General features: G+C 39.9%; 1 protein-coding gene across 1 annotated transcript in view; it reads right to left on the minus strand.

Annotated features, from left to right (window-relative positions):
* The window catches only part of cabcoco1 (ciliary associated calcium binding coiled-coil 1), a gene marked incomplete at its 3' end in the record, with an annotated part of 24,566 nt that extends 6,021 nt beyond the window's left edge, over positions 1–18,545 (minus strand). The window contains exons 1-6 of the mRNA XM_080455633.1: positions 18,489–18,545; positions 15,147–15,316; positions 14,708–14,852; positions 14,106–14,178; positions 13,565–13,678; positions 12,505–12,663 (exon numbers count right to left, since the gene is read on the minus strand). Of these exons, the coding sequence (XP_080311759.1) occupies positions 12,505–12,663; positions 13,565–13,678; positions 14,106–14,178; positions 14,708–14,852; positions 15,147–15,316; positions 18,489–18,511 (684 nt within the window). The 5' untranslated portion in view covers positions 18,512–18,545. The remainder of the gene's footprint in view (positions 1–12,504; positions 12,664–13,564; positions 13,679–14,105; positions 14,179–14,707; positions 14,853–15,146; positions 15,317–18,488) is intronic.
* Positions 18,546–18,587: the final 42 nt, after the last annotated feature.

The raw sequence follows: 18,587 nt of genomic DNA on the forward strand, positions 1-18,587 counted from the left end.
AGATTTAAGGACTCACTGACTCTTCAAAGTGCCGTTGAGTAATTAAGCGTAAGTCAGCCGTGACATTTCTTTCCCCTAAGTGCTAAGACAACATCATTTAAATCCACTTCCAATAGTTTGTACTCATTCTTACTTATCACAATTTTTCATTATCACTCTTAATTCATCAACCTGGTGTTATGTAAAGCATAATCAGAACAGTATTAATATTGTAGTATATGAATAATATATCATTATAGTATGATTACTGCATTGATACATTATTCATAGCATTATACAGTATGAGCTATAATCCATCTCGACTGAGAGCTGTTTCAATACAAGCAACATTATGAGGCAAAACTTTATGACTAATTGTTCATTTTAAATCAATTAAATATATTTTAATTCAATTTGCGAGTTGTCTTGACTGAAATAACTTTATGTCCAGGTTGGACCTACTGGTGTAGCATTCCCAAATGACAATTATGTCTGTATCCTAAAGCAGAATACTAATTTAATATTTGTGCATCAACCTAAAAGAAAGTATAGCAAGCCCTACTCTGTAGTAATTCTTGAATTGTTTACTTAACCAATCTATATACTAGAATCTATATAATAGAAAATAGCCAATCTACAAGATCACACGTGTCATTTTCAACAAGTTCATGGTGTGAGCTTGTAGATCTGCTATTTTAGTTTTTTCATCTATAATGACATGCCCAATATAGGTACCCTGGCATCCATATTTTGGGCATAGGCAAATATTTCCCCCCTTTTTATTCATTGTAAACATTTTAAAAAATTGTGAAAATAGCAGATATATAAGCAGACAAGCTTTTGAGCTTGTAGATCGGATATTGTCATGGACAATGTTGTTGTAGAAGTAAAGGGCTTAAGTGGTTAACTTTCCACCCCAAGTGGCTTTCGTCATTGTGAAGGTTTTAAGTTAAAATGTTCATCATATTCATTATAACAAATGATAGGAATCAGGTAAGCAGTCCCCCCCCCCTGTTTCGACACCAAGCTCAATTCCCTCTTTGCAGAAAAGACTGTTGAGTTGTTTCAATTGAATGTGAATTGCCCCCCCCCCCCCCAGCCCTGATTTTCAGCACCAGTGACCACACACAATGGCCCGAGAAAGCTAATCCCAAGAAAGCTAACATGTCTAAGTCCAGGAATCGGAGATTCAAAACATCATTAATGCCAACCAGGTCATGGGGGGGGGATTATTTTTTAACGTATCTGTGATTAGCTTTGAACAACATTTCTGTTGCGTGCTAATCACAAGACATTGATATTCTGCATTGGTAATAATGTCTTTTAAAAGTAACACAAATGTAAGCGTTAAAATGTGACCCTGCAGTTTAATTTCATTGCGAGCCAGCCAGAGTAGCTCTCACAACAGAAAAGGTTGGTTGTAGCCTGCAAAGGTTGGCCGCCTGCCAAAGTGGCTATAGTGGAAACTAAATGACTTGCCAGCCACAGACAGAATTTACCTGCACTTGGCAGTTAGCTAATTTGGGCTAATATGCACTGAGGTTGAACATTCAAACACGACAATGCAAATCCAACTTCAGTTCAGTTTCCACCGTCTTTTTTCCGGAAACCAATATAGCCTCAGGAGAATGATTAAACCCTCTCTTGGCGGTTTGAACTGAGAGAAACAGAGAGTTTGTTTAAAACCAAAGTGGTTATGAAAGACTTAATTAGACATCTGGCATGCGGACTTGGCGGCCATATTTTGCGTTGATTAAAAGCAGTAAATCTGTGTTAGATTGGAATCATGTTTCCACCACGACTGCTGAGTGATTTAGATGTAATTGGAGGAACAGAGGTCAATGGCTTATAAGTTATTTCCAGTGGATAGCAGCTATCTCAGAAAAAAACCATCTTAGGAATCTGTCCAGTACAACAAGTCTCTTATTGGTTAGCTATGGCCAGTGGAACACAAGGCCAATGTACATAATGGCACCTTTGTCTTCTGATTAGTCAATTGTAGTCCATTAACATTTTTCTTCTTTTACTACTTTGTCATGTCTCTAACATTTTCATGATTTACTGTACTCTATGTACACGCCTGCAACATTTCAGCTACAGTGTTGCACCACTCCAAGAGGCAGGGTTCGATTTTCTGGGGGGGATGAGGGGGGAAATCCATACCTCTGCTTTTGATATCCCCCCTCTGGTCATTAAATACATGCATTTCCTTTTGTAGAAATCTGATGTTTGATAATACCACAATTTAATAATTTTACGTAAAATGTATGTTAACCACATTAAACCTGTTAAAATAACTGCGATGCAATGCATTGACAGCTTGTAAGAGCAGCTATTTTTGCTATTTGTCATACAAAGAACTATATAAAGAGCTTAAGTGGTTAAGAAAAACCACTCAAAAACTTTGAGGGTTTGTAAAACCGTGTGGGTGCACGTGTGCGTGCTTGTGTTTGAAAAGATATGGTTAGGGACAACAACCAGTGTTGAGAGTTTTACATACATTAAACTGCCATTCCTGTAGCGGCTTTCTGTGCACAATAATGTCTCCCTAAAATAAAGCAGGCTGGTTCCTGGTCTAGCCCCGCAGGGTGCACGCCGAGCACATTAGGCTTTATGGGATGTTTCCAAGCAAATAAAAATAGTCTCACATGTCCTGGTCTGAGCGCTGCATAAGCTGCCCTGGAATTCAGTCAATGCTAGGAAGTGTCAGTGGTGATGAGAACATGTTGGGGAACAGCAGATCAGATAAAACCACTGGTGGAGGAAGAACTACTCAGATTTTGGACTTAAGACAAAGTAACAATACCACCAGTACAGTATTTTCAGTTTTTGGAGCTGGAGAGACGGTGATACCTCTGTTATAGAACAGATACTATCTATAGCATTGACTACTTTCAGAATATAGTGCTTTAACCGTTTAACAAAAAACTTTGTGTTTTAACCAAAAAATATCACTTACCATACCTTTAACTACAGTACATATCTACCACCACGCCACCACTATTTTACTTCGGCTATTCGAAAATAGAAGATCCTCAACTCGTCACCTCGCAACGTGTGTAGATCTCCTATTTTTTGCATAATTCATATGTTTTTGGATTAATAATTTGATTATGAATCATCTCAATCTCCAAAGTAACTAATAACTTAAAGCTGTCCAAAAAAGAAAAAGTACAATAGTTGCCTCTGACATGTAGTGGAAAAAAGTATCACAAAATGGAAATACTGTACTCCAGTACCTCAAAATTGTACTTGAATAAATTCTTTGTTACTTTCCACCACTGATTAATGCAATGCATTATGGATGCAGGATCTTAGTAGCTGTAGCCCTGCGGCACATCTATTTATGATTATATCGTTGCAGTCGAGTGGAAACCTTGTATGTCCAAAACCATAACTTTTTTATTATGACTTTAAAAATAGTATTTAAAATAGTGAAAATAGCCGCTCTACATGCGAGGCGTTGTGTGCTTGTAGATCTGCTATTTTCACTACTTCAGTGCGACACTGAATGATGAAGTAAGCGTTAATTTACAGAAAAAAAACATAAACATTTGAATCATGGAGATACAAGGTTTCTGTCTGACAGCAACAATATCTTAGTAGTTGCCTATAAGCTGAGTGTAGGACAGCTCTTGCATTGCGCTGTTAACACCCCACCTCCACACAGTGATATACTGTCATATATTTCTGCGCTCACTGAAATCTAAACATGGCAACATACTGTGGCCTTTTTTTCCCTACTTTTCAGAATGGGATTCCCGGCAACATCTCTCTGCTCTGTGGTCTGGAATGAGGAAATGAAACCTTTCTGCAATATGCCGTTTGTACCAGAAGAGGGCAGGTTATTTTACCTTACGCACGCACGCACGCACACACACACGCACGCACACACACACACACACACACACACACACACACACGCATAACACACACACACGCACGCGCACACACACGCACGCACGCACACACGCAGAGGAGCAAACACCTACATATTGACATGTGCATGTATGCATGTAGTGCACACACATATCTGTAGCAAGAGATCAAACATTTCCAAACATCTCTCCCAAACAAAGACCAAGTAGAAGGGGGGAAACACAAAATTAATGTTCTGTTTTATTAAAGACAAAAATAGATATAAGCAACTGTAAGGAGAACTAGGTATAAACAACACGGTGCAGCTAAAACAAGAATTGTCAAACTTTTCCATGTCAAGGACCACCAAATTAATATGTATTTGGCCATGGACCCCCATCAGAAAATATTTTGTGCCAGGGAACCCCATACAAGATTTGTGTTGTTAAAATGTTTCAAAAATACATGTTTTTCACTTTCTTCTCCCAAGTATGAAAATAGCTGATCTACAATTTCACAACACATTGGGATGTGACGCATCGTGAGCTTGTAGATTGTCTATTTTCAGCCAAAGTAAGTACATAGGGTTAAAGTGGTTAAACTGATAGTGACGCTATATTAACCGATTTTGCGGGGGGACTTCCTGCTGGAACCCACTCAAGGACCCCTGGCCTGGAGGTCCCCGGACGCCACTTTCAGAACCACAAGAGAACCAGAGACAAACAAGGCTCTGCAGCTAAAACAATTGTGTTGGATGAGAATGTGAGCTGACATGTAAAGTGAGGTCGTTTTTGAAGGGGAAATGGAGCCTATTTCTGTTCCATTTGAAAGTCAAACGGAGCGTTTTAAGCAGGACCGTTGTGCTACCCTGTGCATGCGTCCCCCTGGGTGCAGCGCACTGGATGACGCTGCTGCATATATAGAGTTTCTCAGTCAAACAAAGCAGCCGGAGAATCAGTGTGTGAAGGACTTAATCTGTCTAGGAGCTGCGAGACCAGGAGGATGCGCATGTGTGCACGCACGCACGCACGCACGCACGCACAGACACACACACACACACACACACACACACACAAGTACACGCTTAGATTCCAATCCAAATTAACATCGGCAAAATTTTTGGCTGCAGTTGGTAAGTTTAACAACCCCATTGTCCATTATGGCAAGTTGCCAAATATTACTTGGAGATCTTCATAATTCCACAAGTCTAGTTGGCTTGTAGAATAGTACAGTATAAACGCTACATTTGTATAGCCACAGAGAGCTGTGGATAAAATGCTAGTCTCACTAGACGTGCACACACTAACGCAAACTACACCTACACAAATTCATGTTCTCAGCGAAATACAACAGCAGGAAAGAATATTAGATAATTGAACATTTGTGAATTTTATTTTAGATCTGGCATATGAGATCTATATTTCCTATACATTGAGATCTATACATTTAGTTTGTAAAGTCACACTTGTTTTGTCCCCAAAACAAGTCTCCCCTATAGGGCGGGCTGCACAGGCAAGGGTGGAGCTTAGCACAAAGTCAAAACCGGTAGATGATAACCAAGGACCATCAGTTCTCTATTGATTTCTATTTCACTTATATACTACAAGAATGATGAATCTGAATGATTTAAATGTGAAAAGAATCAAGATTGAGAAACTGCATGGCCTAGTTCTCACCTAAAATGTTATCAGAAACCATGTTCCGATAACGCAGACAGCAGGGTGGTGAAACTGCCTGGATCATGTATTTGCGTGTGCTGCAAGTCTGCAGATGTCCCACACAAGAGAGCTGTTCATCTTGACCAACATTTCCCTGGAATTATTCTGTCATTTTTAGTTTTGGATTCAAGTTTGTCACCTATTTTGGCTCCAGCTCTACTTTAGAGTAGGTAGCTCTAAAGCAATTCTATGGGATACAGTACTTAAAGAAAGAAAAAAAAGTCCTGCCAAAACCAGAGCCGAGCATTCAATATTTTATTAAGTCTCTATTCCACAGCAGTGTTTGGAACATAATGAACTATATAGTCCACTGCCTTGGTTCATAACACCACATGATGTACTTATTGTCACAATACTGTACATCATTTAGAGTTAAAGTTTGAAACACAAAACACTATCAAGACACTCTGATTAACTGGTATCATTTACAAAAAATCATTTACAAAAAAAAAAAGAAAGAAAGAAAAAACATTACAACACTCATTTTTCGACTAATGTGGAAAGATTCGCCTGCAGCCATTCAAATCGAGCATGTGTCTGACATAAATTATTCATGGCATGTTATTAAGTGAAACTGAATAATATTTACAGCATTTGTGAATAAATGATTGAAGACATGACACTTTGTAGCTAGTCTTTGGCAGTGGGCTTTTTCAGATGTTCCAGTTTGGCAGTGTATGTCTCCTCTTGAATTCTCAGCCTCGCACTGAACTCGGCCTGGGAAGGACGCACGCGCATGCATATGTATGCACACACACACACACACACACACACACACACACACACACACACACACACACACACACACACACACACACACACACACACACACACACACACACACACACACACACACACACGCAGATCAGATAATGGCAGAGAGCCATGTGTTTGAGTTGAAGAAGTGTCAGCTTGTATTGTGATGATCACAGCAAAGCATTGCAGTAAATCCCTCAGTGTTAACTTTAACTCCAACGTTGTACACATGGAATTTGTACACTCTCAGAGTCAAATTAACATATCTCATGAAAACCAGCTCCACGAGAGAGAAAAACCTTACGTTTGACCATAAATTATCCCTTTTCCATCATTTCAATCTGTTTACATCCAAATAAATCTATTTTAACATATTGTGAAACCCGGTATAGCCATTAAGTTGAAAATGTTTGACTGAAAACAGGAAGCACCCCCCCCTCTCCCCATGCCATGATTTCGTTATTCCTATTCCTTTTACTGCAACTATCCGTTTTGAGAATCGCTAATTACAACCATATACTTCCCAATATAGGGGCCTTCGAAATATTCTAAATTGTGTACTGCCATGTTTACGGCCTCACAGCAGAGTTCCATTTATTTTCTCTGGGTCACTGTATACTTCTAAATTAAATGGTTCCAATCCACTTATGGCATTCACCCTCAGCTACACTGGCCAATTTTCTGAATGTCGACCTTATAAGGCATGATGAGAGCCACATGCCCAGCGAGACTCCTGGGAAACCTCTGCAACTCAAATATCTTCCTCCCTCTAGCATTGAGAGAGGGGAGGGGGGGTTGTTTTTAAATTGTCTTCCCTATATACTTTGAACTACAGCACAATTTGTTTTTAATGAATAATGTGTTACAAATATAAAATGTATGGTTGTGATTATCTTTAGAAGGAGAAAGTGAGTAAGAGAGAGAGAGAGAGCTGAAAGAGAACAGGCAAAAGATGGATGTTATTAAATATCGTTTACCAGCAAGATGCAATTTGGAACAGCACAGGCAATCTGTGTCAAACTAAAAACAACTCCACTACAAAAAATATCCTGCAGCCTGGGAGACTTAAAAGCGTCCTGTACCGTACTGTACATGCATTGGAACATTGAAGGTATTTGATCACACAGTAAAAGAGAAGTGGGACAGCAAGTTGAAAATGGAGCCTGACTGATATATGGGTTTGGCCGATATAATTATATAATTATTTGACCTTTTTTTGACAACATTATTATAAGCTATTACAGTTACTAGACCGGTGCCCGCCTACTTGGGAACGGCGCGTTGGAAATGCATGCCCCACCCAGTTATAATAATACCCAATGTACCTGTTGTCAGACATACCCGTTGTACCCGTCTGACAGTGTGTGTGTGTGTGTGTGTGTCCCTTTTATGCCCGTACTGTATATGGAGATTTCTGTATCTGTCTGTCTGTGTTCCTTTTATGCCTGTATGGAGTTCCCTGTCAGGCATGCCCAAATATGGAGTACAGGCCAGTCTATGATGTCAGTGCTATGACATTATTTTAATGACAATGATATCACGTTACTCCATATGGGATTTGCAGCTTTATCAATATATTTGGGATATAGTCCAAATATATTTGGGGGCCGCTGATCCGACCGACTTCCCTCTCGGTCCGTCCCTCCCTCTGGTCCTCGCCGATACCACGACAGGTTTTAAGTCGATTGTTCCCTTGCCTAAATATGGGCATTTAGGTCGGATTGGCGGTTCTGGAAACCCGCTTATCCGACCGATCGGATAAGCATTGCACTCCCTTGGGTCGCCGGCGACTGAAGTCGGTCGGTTGGATGGTTCTCTAGATACGTGAACTACAGACTCATAGACACATGCACAGACGGACAGACAGAGATTTTGCGCATTTATAGTAGGATTATAAGAATAAAAAACTAAAATAATGGAAAAAGAAAAACTTCTTTAGAAAAGACAACTTCTTTAGCACTACAGACTGTACAGTATAATATTTAAATAAACTATTGAGGTCACCCTACTATACAGTAACAAAAACAGATTGCATTGCATAATTTGCAGAATGAACTTTCTACAGAGTGCATTGTGACAATATAAGCTCATTAAAAGTGTATATGCGCTGTTCGTGCATAATCACATCTGAAAATGAAATGCATTTTAATGTATTATATTGCATTTACTACAATGAATAATGCATCTAGTATGACTGTGAAGTGATATTGCCAGCTACAGTATATAACAACATGAAATCCAACCCCTTGAGGTTGTTTACTTGGCTATTTAAATTTTATGATTCTGTGGCATATTAAACTGTATTCTATTGATAAGGCATCGAAATGACTCATTACCATGTCTCATAATGCCCTATAAGCAATCCTTCAAGTTATTACTATTAGCAATTGTTCTACTACTACTACTACTACTACTACTACTACCACCACTACTACTACCAGTGGTGTAAAGTAAAGGTATTTTTACTTTACTGGAGTATTTCCAATTTTCAGTACTTTTACTTCTACTCCACTACATTTCAGAGGCAAATATTATACTTTTACCCCACTACAATTATTTGAAAACTTTAGTTACTAGTTACTTTGTAGAGTTTGATTATTATTACAAAACAGACATTAACCTCTTTAGCACTATATACATTTAGGCCATTTGAAAATAGACGATCTACAAGCTCACAATGCGTTGCGATTCGACGCATTGTAAGCTTGTAGATTGGCTATTTTCAAAAGATTTTTTATACATTTGAACATGTGAAATGGGACAATCTGCATAATGAGTAATTTCTACTTTTGGTACTTTAAGTACATTTTGATACTTTTGTACTTTTACTCAAGTACATTTTTAATTCTGTACTTCTTCTACACATCTTCTACACTGACACAAAATGTGAGTACTTTTTCCACCACTGACTACTACTACTGTACTACTACAGTACTTCTACTATTGCTTCTCTCTCTCTCTCTCTCTCTCTCTCTCTCTCTCTCTCTCTCTCTCTCTCTCTCTCGCTCTCTCTCTCTCTCTCTCTCTCTCTCTCTCCCCCCTAATGCCACTGTATTCGGTCTCATCCTCCTTCAACATCTCCTGCTTGTGCCTGTGATGCCTCATCATGCTTCATAAGTGATATTGCATATTGTGTTAGCTATCTCTCCATGTTCTTTCAGCAGTCATGTGACATATGCAAGAGCTAAATGAGTGGGAGTAATTGACCCTGTCAGGAACAGGGGGCAGATAGAAATAGCAGTTGTTGGCCTGCTGGGAGACGGCTGATAATCGGTCCCAGTGAACGTGTGTGAGTGAGACTGTGTGCGTGCGTGCATGCGTGTGCGCGCGCGCACGTGTGTGTGTGTGTGTGTTTGTTTGTATAACTATACTTGTGAGGGCCAGATGTCCCCACAAGTATAGTAGAATTTGAGAAATAGACAGAGAGGACCATTTTCCTGGTCCTCACAAGACAAATGGTTGCTTTATGGTTAAAAAAAGATTTTGGGCAAAAACAAAATAGGAAAATACATTTAGAGGTTAGGGGAGTTATGCCTGATTTATACTTAGTTACATGCCAGGGTTGTGCACCGGAAAACAACCAATCTAAAAGTGCTGCGACGCGTTGTGAGGCTTTAGATCTGCTATTTTTCTGCTGTTTATGTGGACATAAATAAATCCGCGTGCACACTTGCCCACAGAGGTATTAGTTGTGCACCGGTGTCAAGCGCCGAAACTAGCCGATCTACAAGCTCACATGTGAGCTAGTTTCGGCGCATGACACTAGTGGTGGAAAAAGTACTCAAATGTTTTACTTAAGTAAAAGTATCAATACTGCAATGTAGAAGTACTCTGTTACAAGTAAAAGTCTGGAATTCAAAATGTACTTGAGTAAAAGTACAAAAGTATTGGTATCAAAATGTATTTAAAGTACCAAAAGTAAAAGTACAAAAATGTTTGAAAATAGCCTATGTATAGAATAGGGCTAAAGTGATTAATGTTTTATAATATAAAATGTTTAATGATTAATGTTTTATAATATAAAAATGTATATCTGAAATATGAAAAGTAAGTTTTCAAATAATTGTAGTGGAGTAAAAGTACAATATTTGCCTCTGAGATGTAGTGGAGTAGAAGTAAAAGTATTGGAAATTGGAAATACTCCAGTAAAGTACAAATACCTCAACATTGTACTTAAGTACAGTACTTGAGTAAATGGACTTAGTTACTTTCCACCACTGGACACTGGCACACAACAAAGTATAGATCAGGCTTACCCACTTGAACCCTAGCGTTCCTATTCTGGGCATGTCATAATAGGAAAACATTCAGCGGAAATAGCAGGTCTAAGCTCACAACACATCACAACAACGCAACAGGTTGTGAGCTTGTATATCTGCTATTTTTGGTGAAGACATATGGTGGTGTACAGGGAAAAAGGGGAACGGTCCTAGTATAGAGCTCTCTAAATATATAGGGATAAAGTTGTTAAGGATTAGTGTATGTGCTTGTGTTTGAACTTTTTTGAGCAGTGGATGGATGGTTTCACATTACAAGACAGTTATTCACTTATTAAGAGCAACATAACCCTCACTCTGCAGCTGTTCAGGACTTTATCAGTCCTTTCTTATTCATTCTCTCTCTCTTTCTCTCTCTGTCTGTCTCACTCCCCTGTTTTGTCTTCGACATTTCCCATCAATGTCTTTATATTAAATCCACCCCTCTCTCTCTCTCTTTTTTTTCCCTCTACAGCATCTCTGGGAATAACAATCTCTCTCTATTTGGTTTATCTCCCCTTTTATTTCTGTCTTTCCTTGTTATTAGATATCCCTGCAGGCTTATTAAAAGCCCAATAAATACCAGTCATGCTTTGAAAACAACATGATCCCTTATAAGAGCCAATCCCAACCAGCTCCATGAGAGAGATATACCAAACGCGGACGACTTGTGAGGACAAGCAGTGAAAAACAGAGCTATAGGGTTACTTACTATTAGGATTGTTGTGTGTGTGTGTGTGTGTGTGTGTGTGTGTGTGTGTGTGTGTGTGTGTGTGTGTGTGTGCCTGTGGAGCGGATCTGTCATGCACTGACAGGAGGCTGCCTATACCGGCAGCTATGACACTTTATAATATCACCCTTCCTGCGGGGCGTAATGATTGTAATTACATGTAATTGAGTTTTTAGTTTTTATTGAGTGTTGTGTACTACTTAATACTATCATAAAGAGTCTTCAGGCTTCTATCCCCACAGGTCCCACCTCAGAAACACTTTACTACCCACCCAGAGCTCTTAAAGACACAAGCAGTGATCCAAAAGGAATCAAATGGGTAGCCTCCCAGCCCCACCACCACCCTCAGAAAAGAAAAGACCAATTGAAATGTGTTTGTGTTCTCTAGAGCAGTTTGTATTCTCTAGAGCAGTGGTTCTCAAAAAAAAAATTGGCTTCAGTATCTGCTTTCCCTGACTTCTGAAGCCAAGTACCCCCTTTTAACCGATTTCAACATTTTTGCTTATAAAACTGCAAGAGAAAACTATAGCTAGCATATGATGCTATGAATCATACAGAACTATAGTTTGATTTATGAAGTTCCATATAGCATATTGTTCCATCTACAAGCCAAACCTCTTAAGAATGTATGTGAATATAACATCAACTTATATTTTCCAAACCAACTGATACTGGATTGTGTCTTTAAAAACCGCAATCTGAAACTTATTTGAATCAATAAATGTAATTTTAACCAATCTCTATCTATGGTAGTAAAGTAACTATAACACATCTGCTGTGGCTGGAGGTGTTCACCCTACTCTTCCATTGAGAGTAGGGTCACCTACTGGTTGATAAGTAGTACTGCTTGAAGCTCACAATTACAATATCTCCTGTTGCCCAGTGTGGGTATTGCCCAAAGTGATAGAAATTTGGTCTCTCTTGTGGGAGACCAGGGTTCGAATCCCAAGTGGGACATATGGGGCCCTATCTTGGGCGCCGCCTTACCCCTTATCCTTAAACTTCTTCGCCATTTTGTACTATTTTTAAAAACATTTAAAAATAGTTCAACTAGCCGATCGACACGTTGTGAGCTTGTTGATTGGCTATTTGAACTATTTGAAAATGCTTTTCAAAATAGTAAAAAAAACGGCAAAGAAGTTTAGGGATAAGGGGTAAGGCGGCGCCCAAGATAGGGCCCAAGGAGTCTTTTATGGTAGAGGAGTACCTGTAGGCGTCCCAACATGTCTTTGGTCACCTCTGCCAGCACCTCCTTCACCTCCTGGGTGGAATACGCAACAGCACTCTCCTCCTGCTTGTCCTCCACATCACTTCCAGTGTGTTGGTACACATCCTGTTGTGTCTCTCCTGTCTCTTCCTGGTTCGCCTATCGGGCAAAAACTCACAGGTGAATATCTGTTTTGGTGAATAAAATGTTTATACTGTTACTGTGTGGTGTGTTCTTTATAAAACTGCAAGTTGAAGGGAAACACTCGTTCCTCCATTTCCTATCATGTGATGGGTGCTTTCAAATATGTCATGGGTTGTCCAAGTGGAATCGGAGATTCGGAGCCCATAACCCCTCAGTGTGAGGGCTATGCTGTACACAGGACATGTTTGCATTGCCACTCACAGTAGAGAAAGTCAGAAATGTATTAAATGATGGATTTAGGCAGGTCAGTCTCTAGGTGTCCAGTGCACCAGACAATAAGCTGACTGGATGCCTTTTGCATTGCATGTTGTAATGGTGAGTAATAAATAGGAGTTAAGGTCAGACTCTGACCATCAGAGCTGTACTGTGATGCTGACAACATATTGTTCCAAAGGCAGACAGTGCCCACCAGTGGCCAGCTGAGAAATAGCTCATTCTGTTTAAACTTTTGACATATATTTTGAGTCAAAATTAACATTTAAATACAAATAATTCAATCTAGTATTCCAGTATGTTATGGAATTTATATTTTCATTTTAAAAGATTAAAAGATTTGCCTAACTCAACAATTTTAACATGAATTCAACAAGAATTCAAAACCAAAATTTCTGGTTTGAAGAAAACCATAATATTATGCTTCCATAATCCATTCATCCATGCAACTTTGTATTTATTTATCCATTCATTCCAACATCCATTCACTCTGTTATCTTACTATCCATCCATACATTCAGATGAACAAATCCATCATCATTAATATCTAAACCCTTCCACCAATATATTAAGTAATCATTCATTTAGCATGTTATGTGTGTTCTATCCATCCAAATACAAGCGTATTTCATCCATCCATCACCTGTTCACATTCTTCGATAGGAGGCGGTGCCAGATGGTGGAAATAGAGGTCAGCTGACATGCCTTCCTCCAATGGAGCGCCAGCATCCTCACCACTAATCATATCAATAGTCCTCTGGAACACAGGGAGTATAACATACACTGTTAAACACTCACATAAACAAACACACACACACACACACACACACACACACACACACACACACACACACACACACACACACACACACACACACACACACACACACACACACACACACATGCACAACACATTAGCACACTGTTTCTCAATGACTGGTTCGGGGGCCCACAAGGGGTCCAAATGGACTCACACGGGTGCATGTGCAAATGTAAATAATGTCAATATTTGTAATATTTGGGACCCTCAATCTACACTGTACATTTCTCAGTGTTCATTTAACTCTGAGAGTGTACAAATGGAACGAAATGGACCCATAAGGGTCCATTTGGTTACATTTGTACAATCCTGGTGGTCCCCGGACCCAACGTTGAGAAACAGTTTATGAGCTTAGCTGACTCACCTCCATGCCAATCAGGATTTCCTCTCTGGGTTTAGTGAAAAGAAACTCATACAGCCTGTAGTTCTGAAAAAGACTACAAATAAATAAGGTTTTGCTATTATAGTGTTTGTGTGATATAGACTAGAGTAGACAAATATGCCATTCTCAAACTACACACATGCTAGCCTACAGTGTTTTCCACATTATACATAATTTACTTGGTGCTAGAAATGTTGCGGCAACCTACAGTATAGCAGCTCAGAAATCAAATAATTTGATGACCCACTTTTCAGGCTTGCAGTCAGTGTCTCACCTTTGCTCATGATTTTATTTGAGTTGTGCCTCTTTTTGGTGTTGTATATTGTATTGTATTAGCCTATGTTCTTTGTTGAATGTGTGTTAGAACAACCTAGATTTGTTTTGATTAATTCACAAGCTATTCGACATTCAACAAGCTAGCCTGACAATTCAGCACAACCATAAAGTAAGCCAACTAACTTCAAGGATAACACACTGGAATTGTCTTTTATTTACAAGGGGTCTAGGTGGCTTTCAGAAACAAAGTAGAAGGAAGCCGCAACAACGCTTTTTACAGAATAAAACCATTTTGGATATATCATTACCTGTTTTTGAGGTAGTCTGTGAGTGCAATGGCTTGTTCTACGTCCAGTAGTGGATTGATATCGCCCTCTGAGGCAACGTGCTGTCGTGCTGCTTCCAACGCCTTGGCAAACTCATACCAGTTATTAACAAAAGACATCTGCTTCTCTGGAATGACAATTCAGCACACATTTCTAAAGGAAGCATAATTTGACTTTGACCTTGGACCTTTATAGTTAGTTTAACAAATGAAAACATTTTCTGTCTGACTATTTTTATCTGTCACCTTGCCTGCCTGTGTTCCTGACTGTATCACTCTCTCTCTGTGTCCACATATTGTCCACAGATTGTGGGAGAGAGACAGGTCTCTCTCCCACAATCTGTCTCACAATCGATATGCCGAACCTGCCTGCATGGCCTCCCTGTCTGTCGTCTCTGTGTCAGCCTGTCTCACTTACTTACCTCTCATGTTGTCCAGCATCATTTGCAGCACAGCCATAGTGAAGGACAGCTGTGTAGGGCTGAAGTTGGCTTCTTTGGCCCACCAGAATCCAGAAACATAGTAGTCCAGCAGAGCAGCTTCTTTCGTACAGGTCCGCTGGTTCCTAAAGTTTAAGATGTCCTCAAATTGCCTGAGAGTGGACACACAAGATCAGAACTATTCAATGCGCATGAAGATCGGTTTGTCATGTTGTTCTTGCTGAGGAAATCTGTACAATCAATACATATCCTTGCTGTCCTCATATCTCCATATTTTAACTTGTTGTGTTGTTTTTGTAAATTAATGCCCTACTTGATCATACAGCGTCATACAAAAGTATCACAAATCAGTCACGATCAGAGACCTCAAAAACTATAAGAGTGAGGACTTAGATCACAGGCTAGAGGAACTGGACTGGTCCGACGTACTAAACAGCACACAGGTAGACGAATCTTGGCTTAGTTTCAAAACCAAATTCATTCAAATTTTGGACAGTGTGGCTCCCATGAAAACCATCAGGGTCAAAACCCGCCCGGTACCATGGATGAATTCGGACATCCTTACTGCCATGAAGGTCAGAAACAAAAAGTGTTCTGAGCTTCATAAAGGTAGGATCAAACTCGCCAGGTGTTTTAACAAGGGTCTCGAATCCCACGTAGCTAAACTTGAAAAAGAAAGAAACAAGCTAAGAAACAAGGTTAATGGCATGCTTGAATTAGCAGAAAAAAGCTTCCTCGATGACAAAATTGAGGAAAATAAAAGCAAACCACGAGAGCTTTGGAAGCTATTCAACAACCTACTAGGCTGCAGCAAGAAATTGAAAACCAGGTTTACAAACATAAGCCTCAAGGTGAATGACACTCTCATCACATCCAAACATGAAGTGAGTAAAATCCTCAACATATTCTTCACGACCATAACCTCAGATTTGGTTGAAAAACTACCCCCTCACTCTGGGTGCTATGGTGAAGAGCATGTTGACTCATTTTACGAAAAACAGGGTGTACGCAAAGATGATTTTAAACTCTCCCCTGTGAAAACAGAAGAGGTGTTTAAAAAATTGAGTGCTCTTCATCAACACAAAGCCACAGGCCTCGACAATATCCCCGCCAAATTTCTAAAAGACTCGGCCGCCTCCATTGCTCCAATCATTACCCACATAATAAACCTCTCCATCATACAGGGACGGGTCCCTAAAGATTTCAAAAAAGCAAGGGTGACCCCTCTGTACAAAAAAGGAAACAAATTAGACCCTGGCAACTACCGCCCTATTTCTATTCTTAGCTCCATCTCGAAAGTCATGGAAAAAATAGTCTATGAACAGGTCGATAAGTATCTTGCCGAAAAAAATCTAATCTACAAATTCCAATCTGGTTTCAGAACAAACCACTCCACTGACACATGCCTTCTCTATGTGAACGACTCTATCAAACAAGATGTCGACAAGGGCAAATATTGCGGCATGGTCATGCTGGACCTCCAGAAGGCCTTTGACACCGTCAATCACCCAATTATGATCAATAAGCTCAAAGCAATAGGTTTTGATGATACGTCAGTGAACTGGATGAGATCCTACCTGGAAGGGAGGGAGCAAGTGGTGGAAGTAAACGGCACCCAGCCCCCCTCCCTCCCTGTGACTTGTGGTGTCCCACAAGGAAGTATACTAGGACCTTTACTGTTCCTGATATATGTGAATGACATGTCATCGGCCTGCGACTGCAAGCTGTTCCTGTTCGCAGATGACTCGGCCCAGCTAGTCTCGGACAGGGACAGGCTGCAGGTTGAGAAAACTCTCAGCTCCGAACTCAACAAGATCTGCATCTGGCTCTCTGACAACAAACTTTCATTACACCTGGGTAAAACTGAATCCATCCTCTTTGGGTCCAGTCCTAACCTTAGCAAGGCAGAGAGTTTCACGATCAAAGTGGGTGATGATGTCATCAAAAGAAAGGATGAAATTACCTACCTGGGCTCCATCTTGGAAGCAAACCTCTCTGGTAACAAAAACGCCGAAAAAGTGATCAAAAATGTCAACCAAACAACACGCTATTTGTGGAGGATTGATCGCCTAGTCAGTAAGAATACTCTGAAGATTCTTGCAGGGGCCCTCATTCAAGGTCATTATGATTATGCATGCACTTCATGGTATCACAACACCTCCAATGCCTTAAAAACAAGGCTCCAAACATCCCAAAACAAACTTGTAAGGCTACTTCTTGGCCTCAATCACAGAACCCATCTAACCCCTGCTCATTTTGCTAGGATTGGATGGCTTAGGGTTGAGGACAGAGTACAGCAACTTGCTATGGGCCTGGTCTTCAAGATACACCACAACATTGGGATCCCCCTGTATTTGTCAAAATACTTCCAAAATGTTAATGCAGTCCATGATCATAACACCAGAGGCAGCTCCACAAATCATGTTCAACCCAGATTTGGCTCAACTAAGGGTATGAACTCGTTCTCATGCTATTCATCAAAAATGTGGAATGCCCTACCAAAAAGAGTAAAGGAGTGTAAAACCCTACTCACTTTCAAAACTGCCCTAAAGATACACCTTCAGGAGGCTGCAATTCAAAAATGGCCCCTGTCTAAGTCTTAACCTACCCCCCCTACCCCCCCCCCTCCTTCATTTTCCTCTTTTGTATATATATATATATATATATTTATTTTTTTTCTCTCGTCATACCAGTAACCTGAAAGCTGATTGTATGACATTCTGTATAGTAGTGTGTATATCTGTCTGCCTCTTATATGACATCATGATTTGTGTGCATGGGGTTCTCATCTTAAACAAGCTTAGTGCTTAATGAGAGTTTCCAGTTTAGTAGACCTTGTATTGTGAATTTGTACTTCCATGTACTGTTATGTACTGTCATGTACTATTCTCATGTCTTTCTAAATAAACTACATCAATCAATCAATCAATCAATCAAAAGTAGCAGATCCACAAGCTTGAAAGGTGGTTTTGAGCTTGTCGATCTGCTACTTTTGATATTTTTTTAATTGAATCATGAAAAGTAACAGTTTTGGACATATGAGGTTTCCACCCGATAGAGACGATATGGGTTTGGTTGAAATAAGCTTTTGGGATTGTACCGTTTATTGACATTGAGTCAAGTCCAAGACTACCCAGGATCATCAGGTAGCTCTAGCAATGAGCTCTTTGTATATCTTATATATTCTAATATTTGAGATCTTGCAGAAAATCATTTGCGTAGGCTACAGTAAACTGGAGACAAGTTAGGCTACTGCTGATTGACTTACAACTGAGTAATCATTTAGTGAGTGACCCACTCTGATCTAGATCTTGAGCAACTTACGACTGAACATCCTCCACCGTCATCTCCAACAGTTGGTTGATTTGTGTGGGGGGTACATTCCATTGGAGAAATAAGAGTCTGTGACTGCAGTCTTCTTCC

The sequence above is a fragment of the Gymnoscopelus braueri genome (assembly GCF_963280865.1).
Source record: "Gymnoscopelus braueri genome assembly, chromosome: 17".
Taxonomy (NCBI): Eukaryota; Metazoa; Chordata; class Actinopteri; order Myctophiformes; family Myctophidae; genus Gymnoscopelus; species Gymnoscopelus braueri.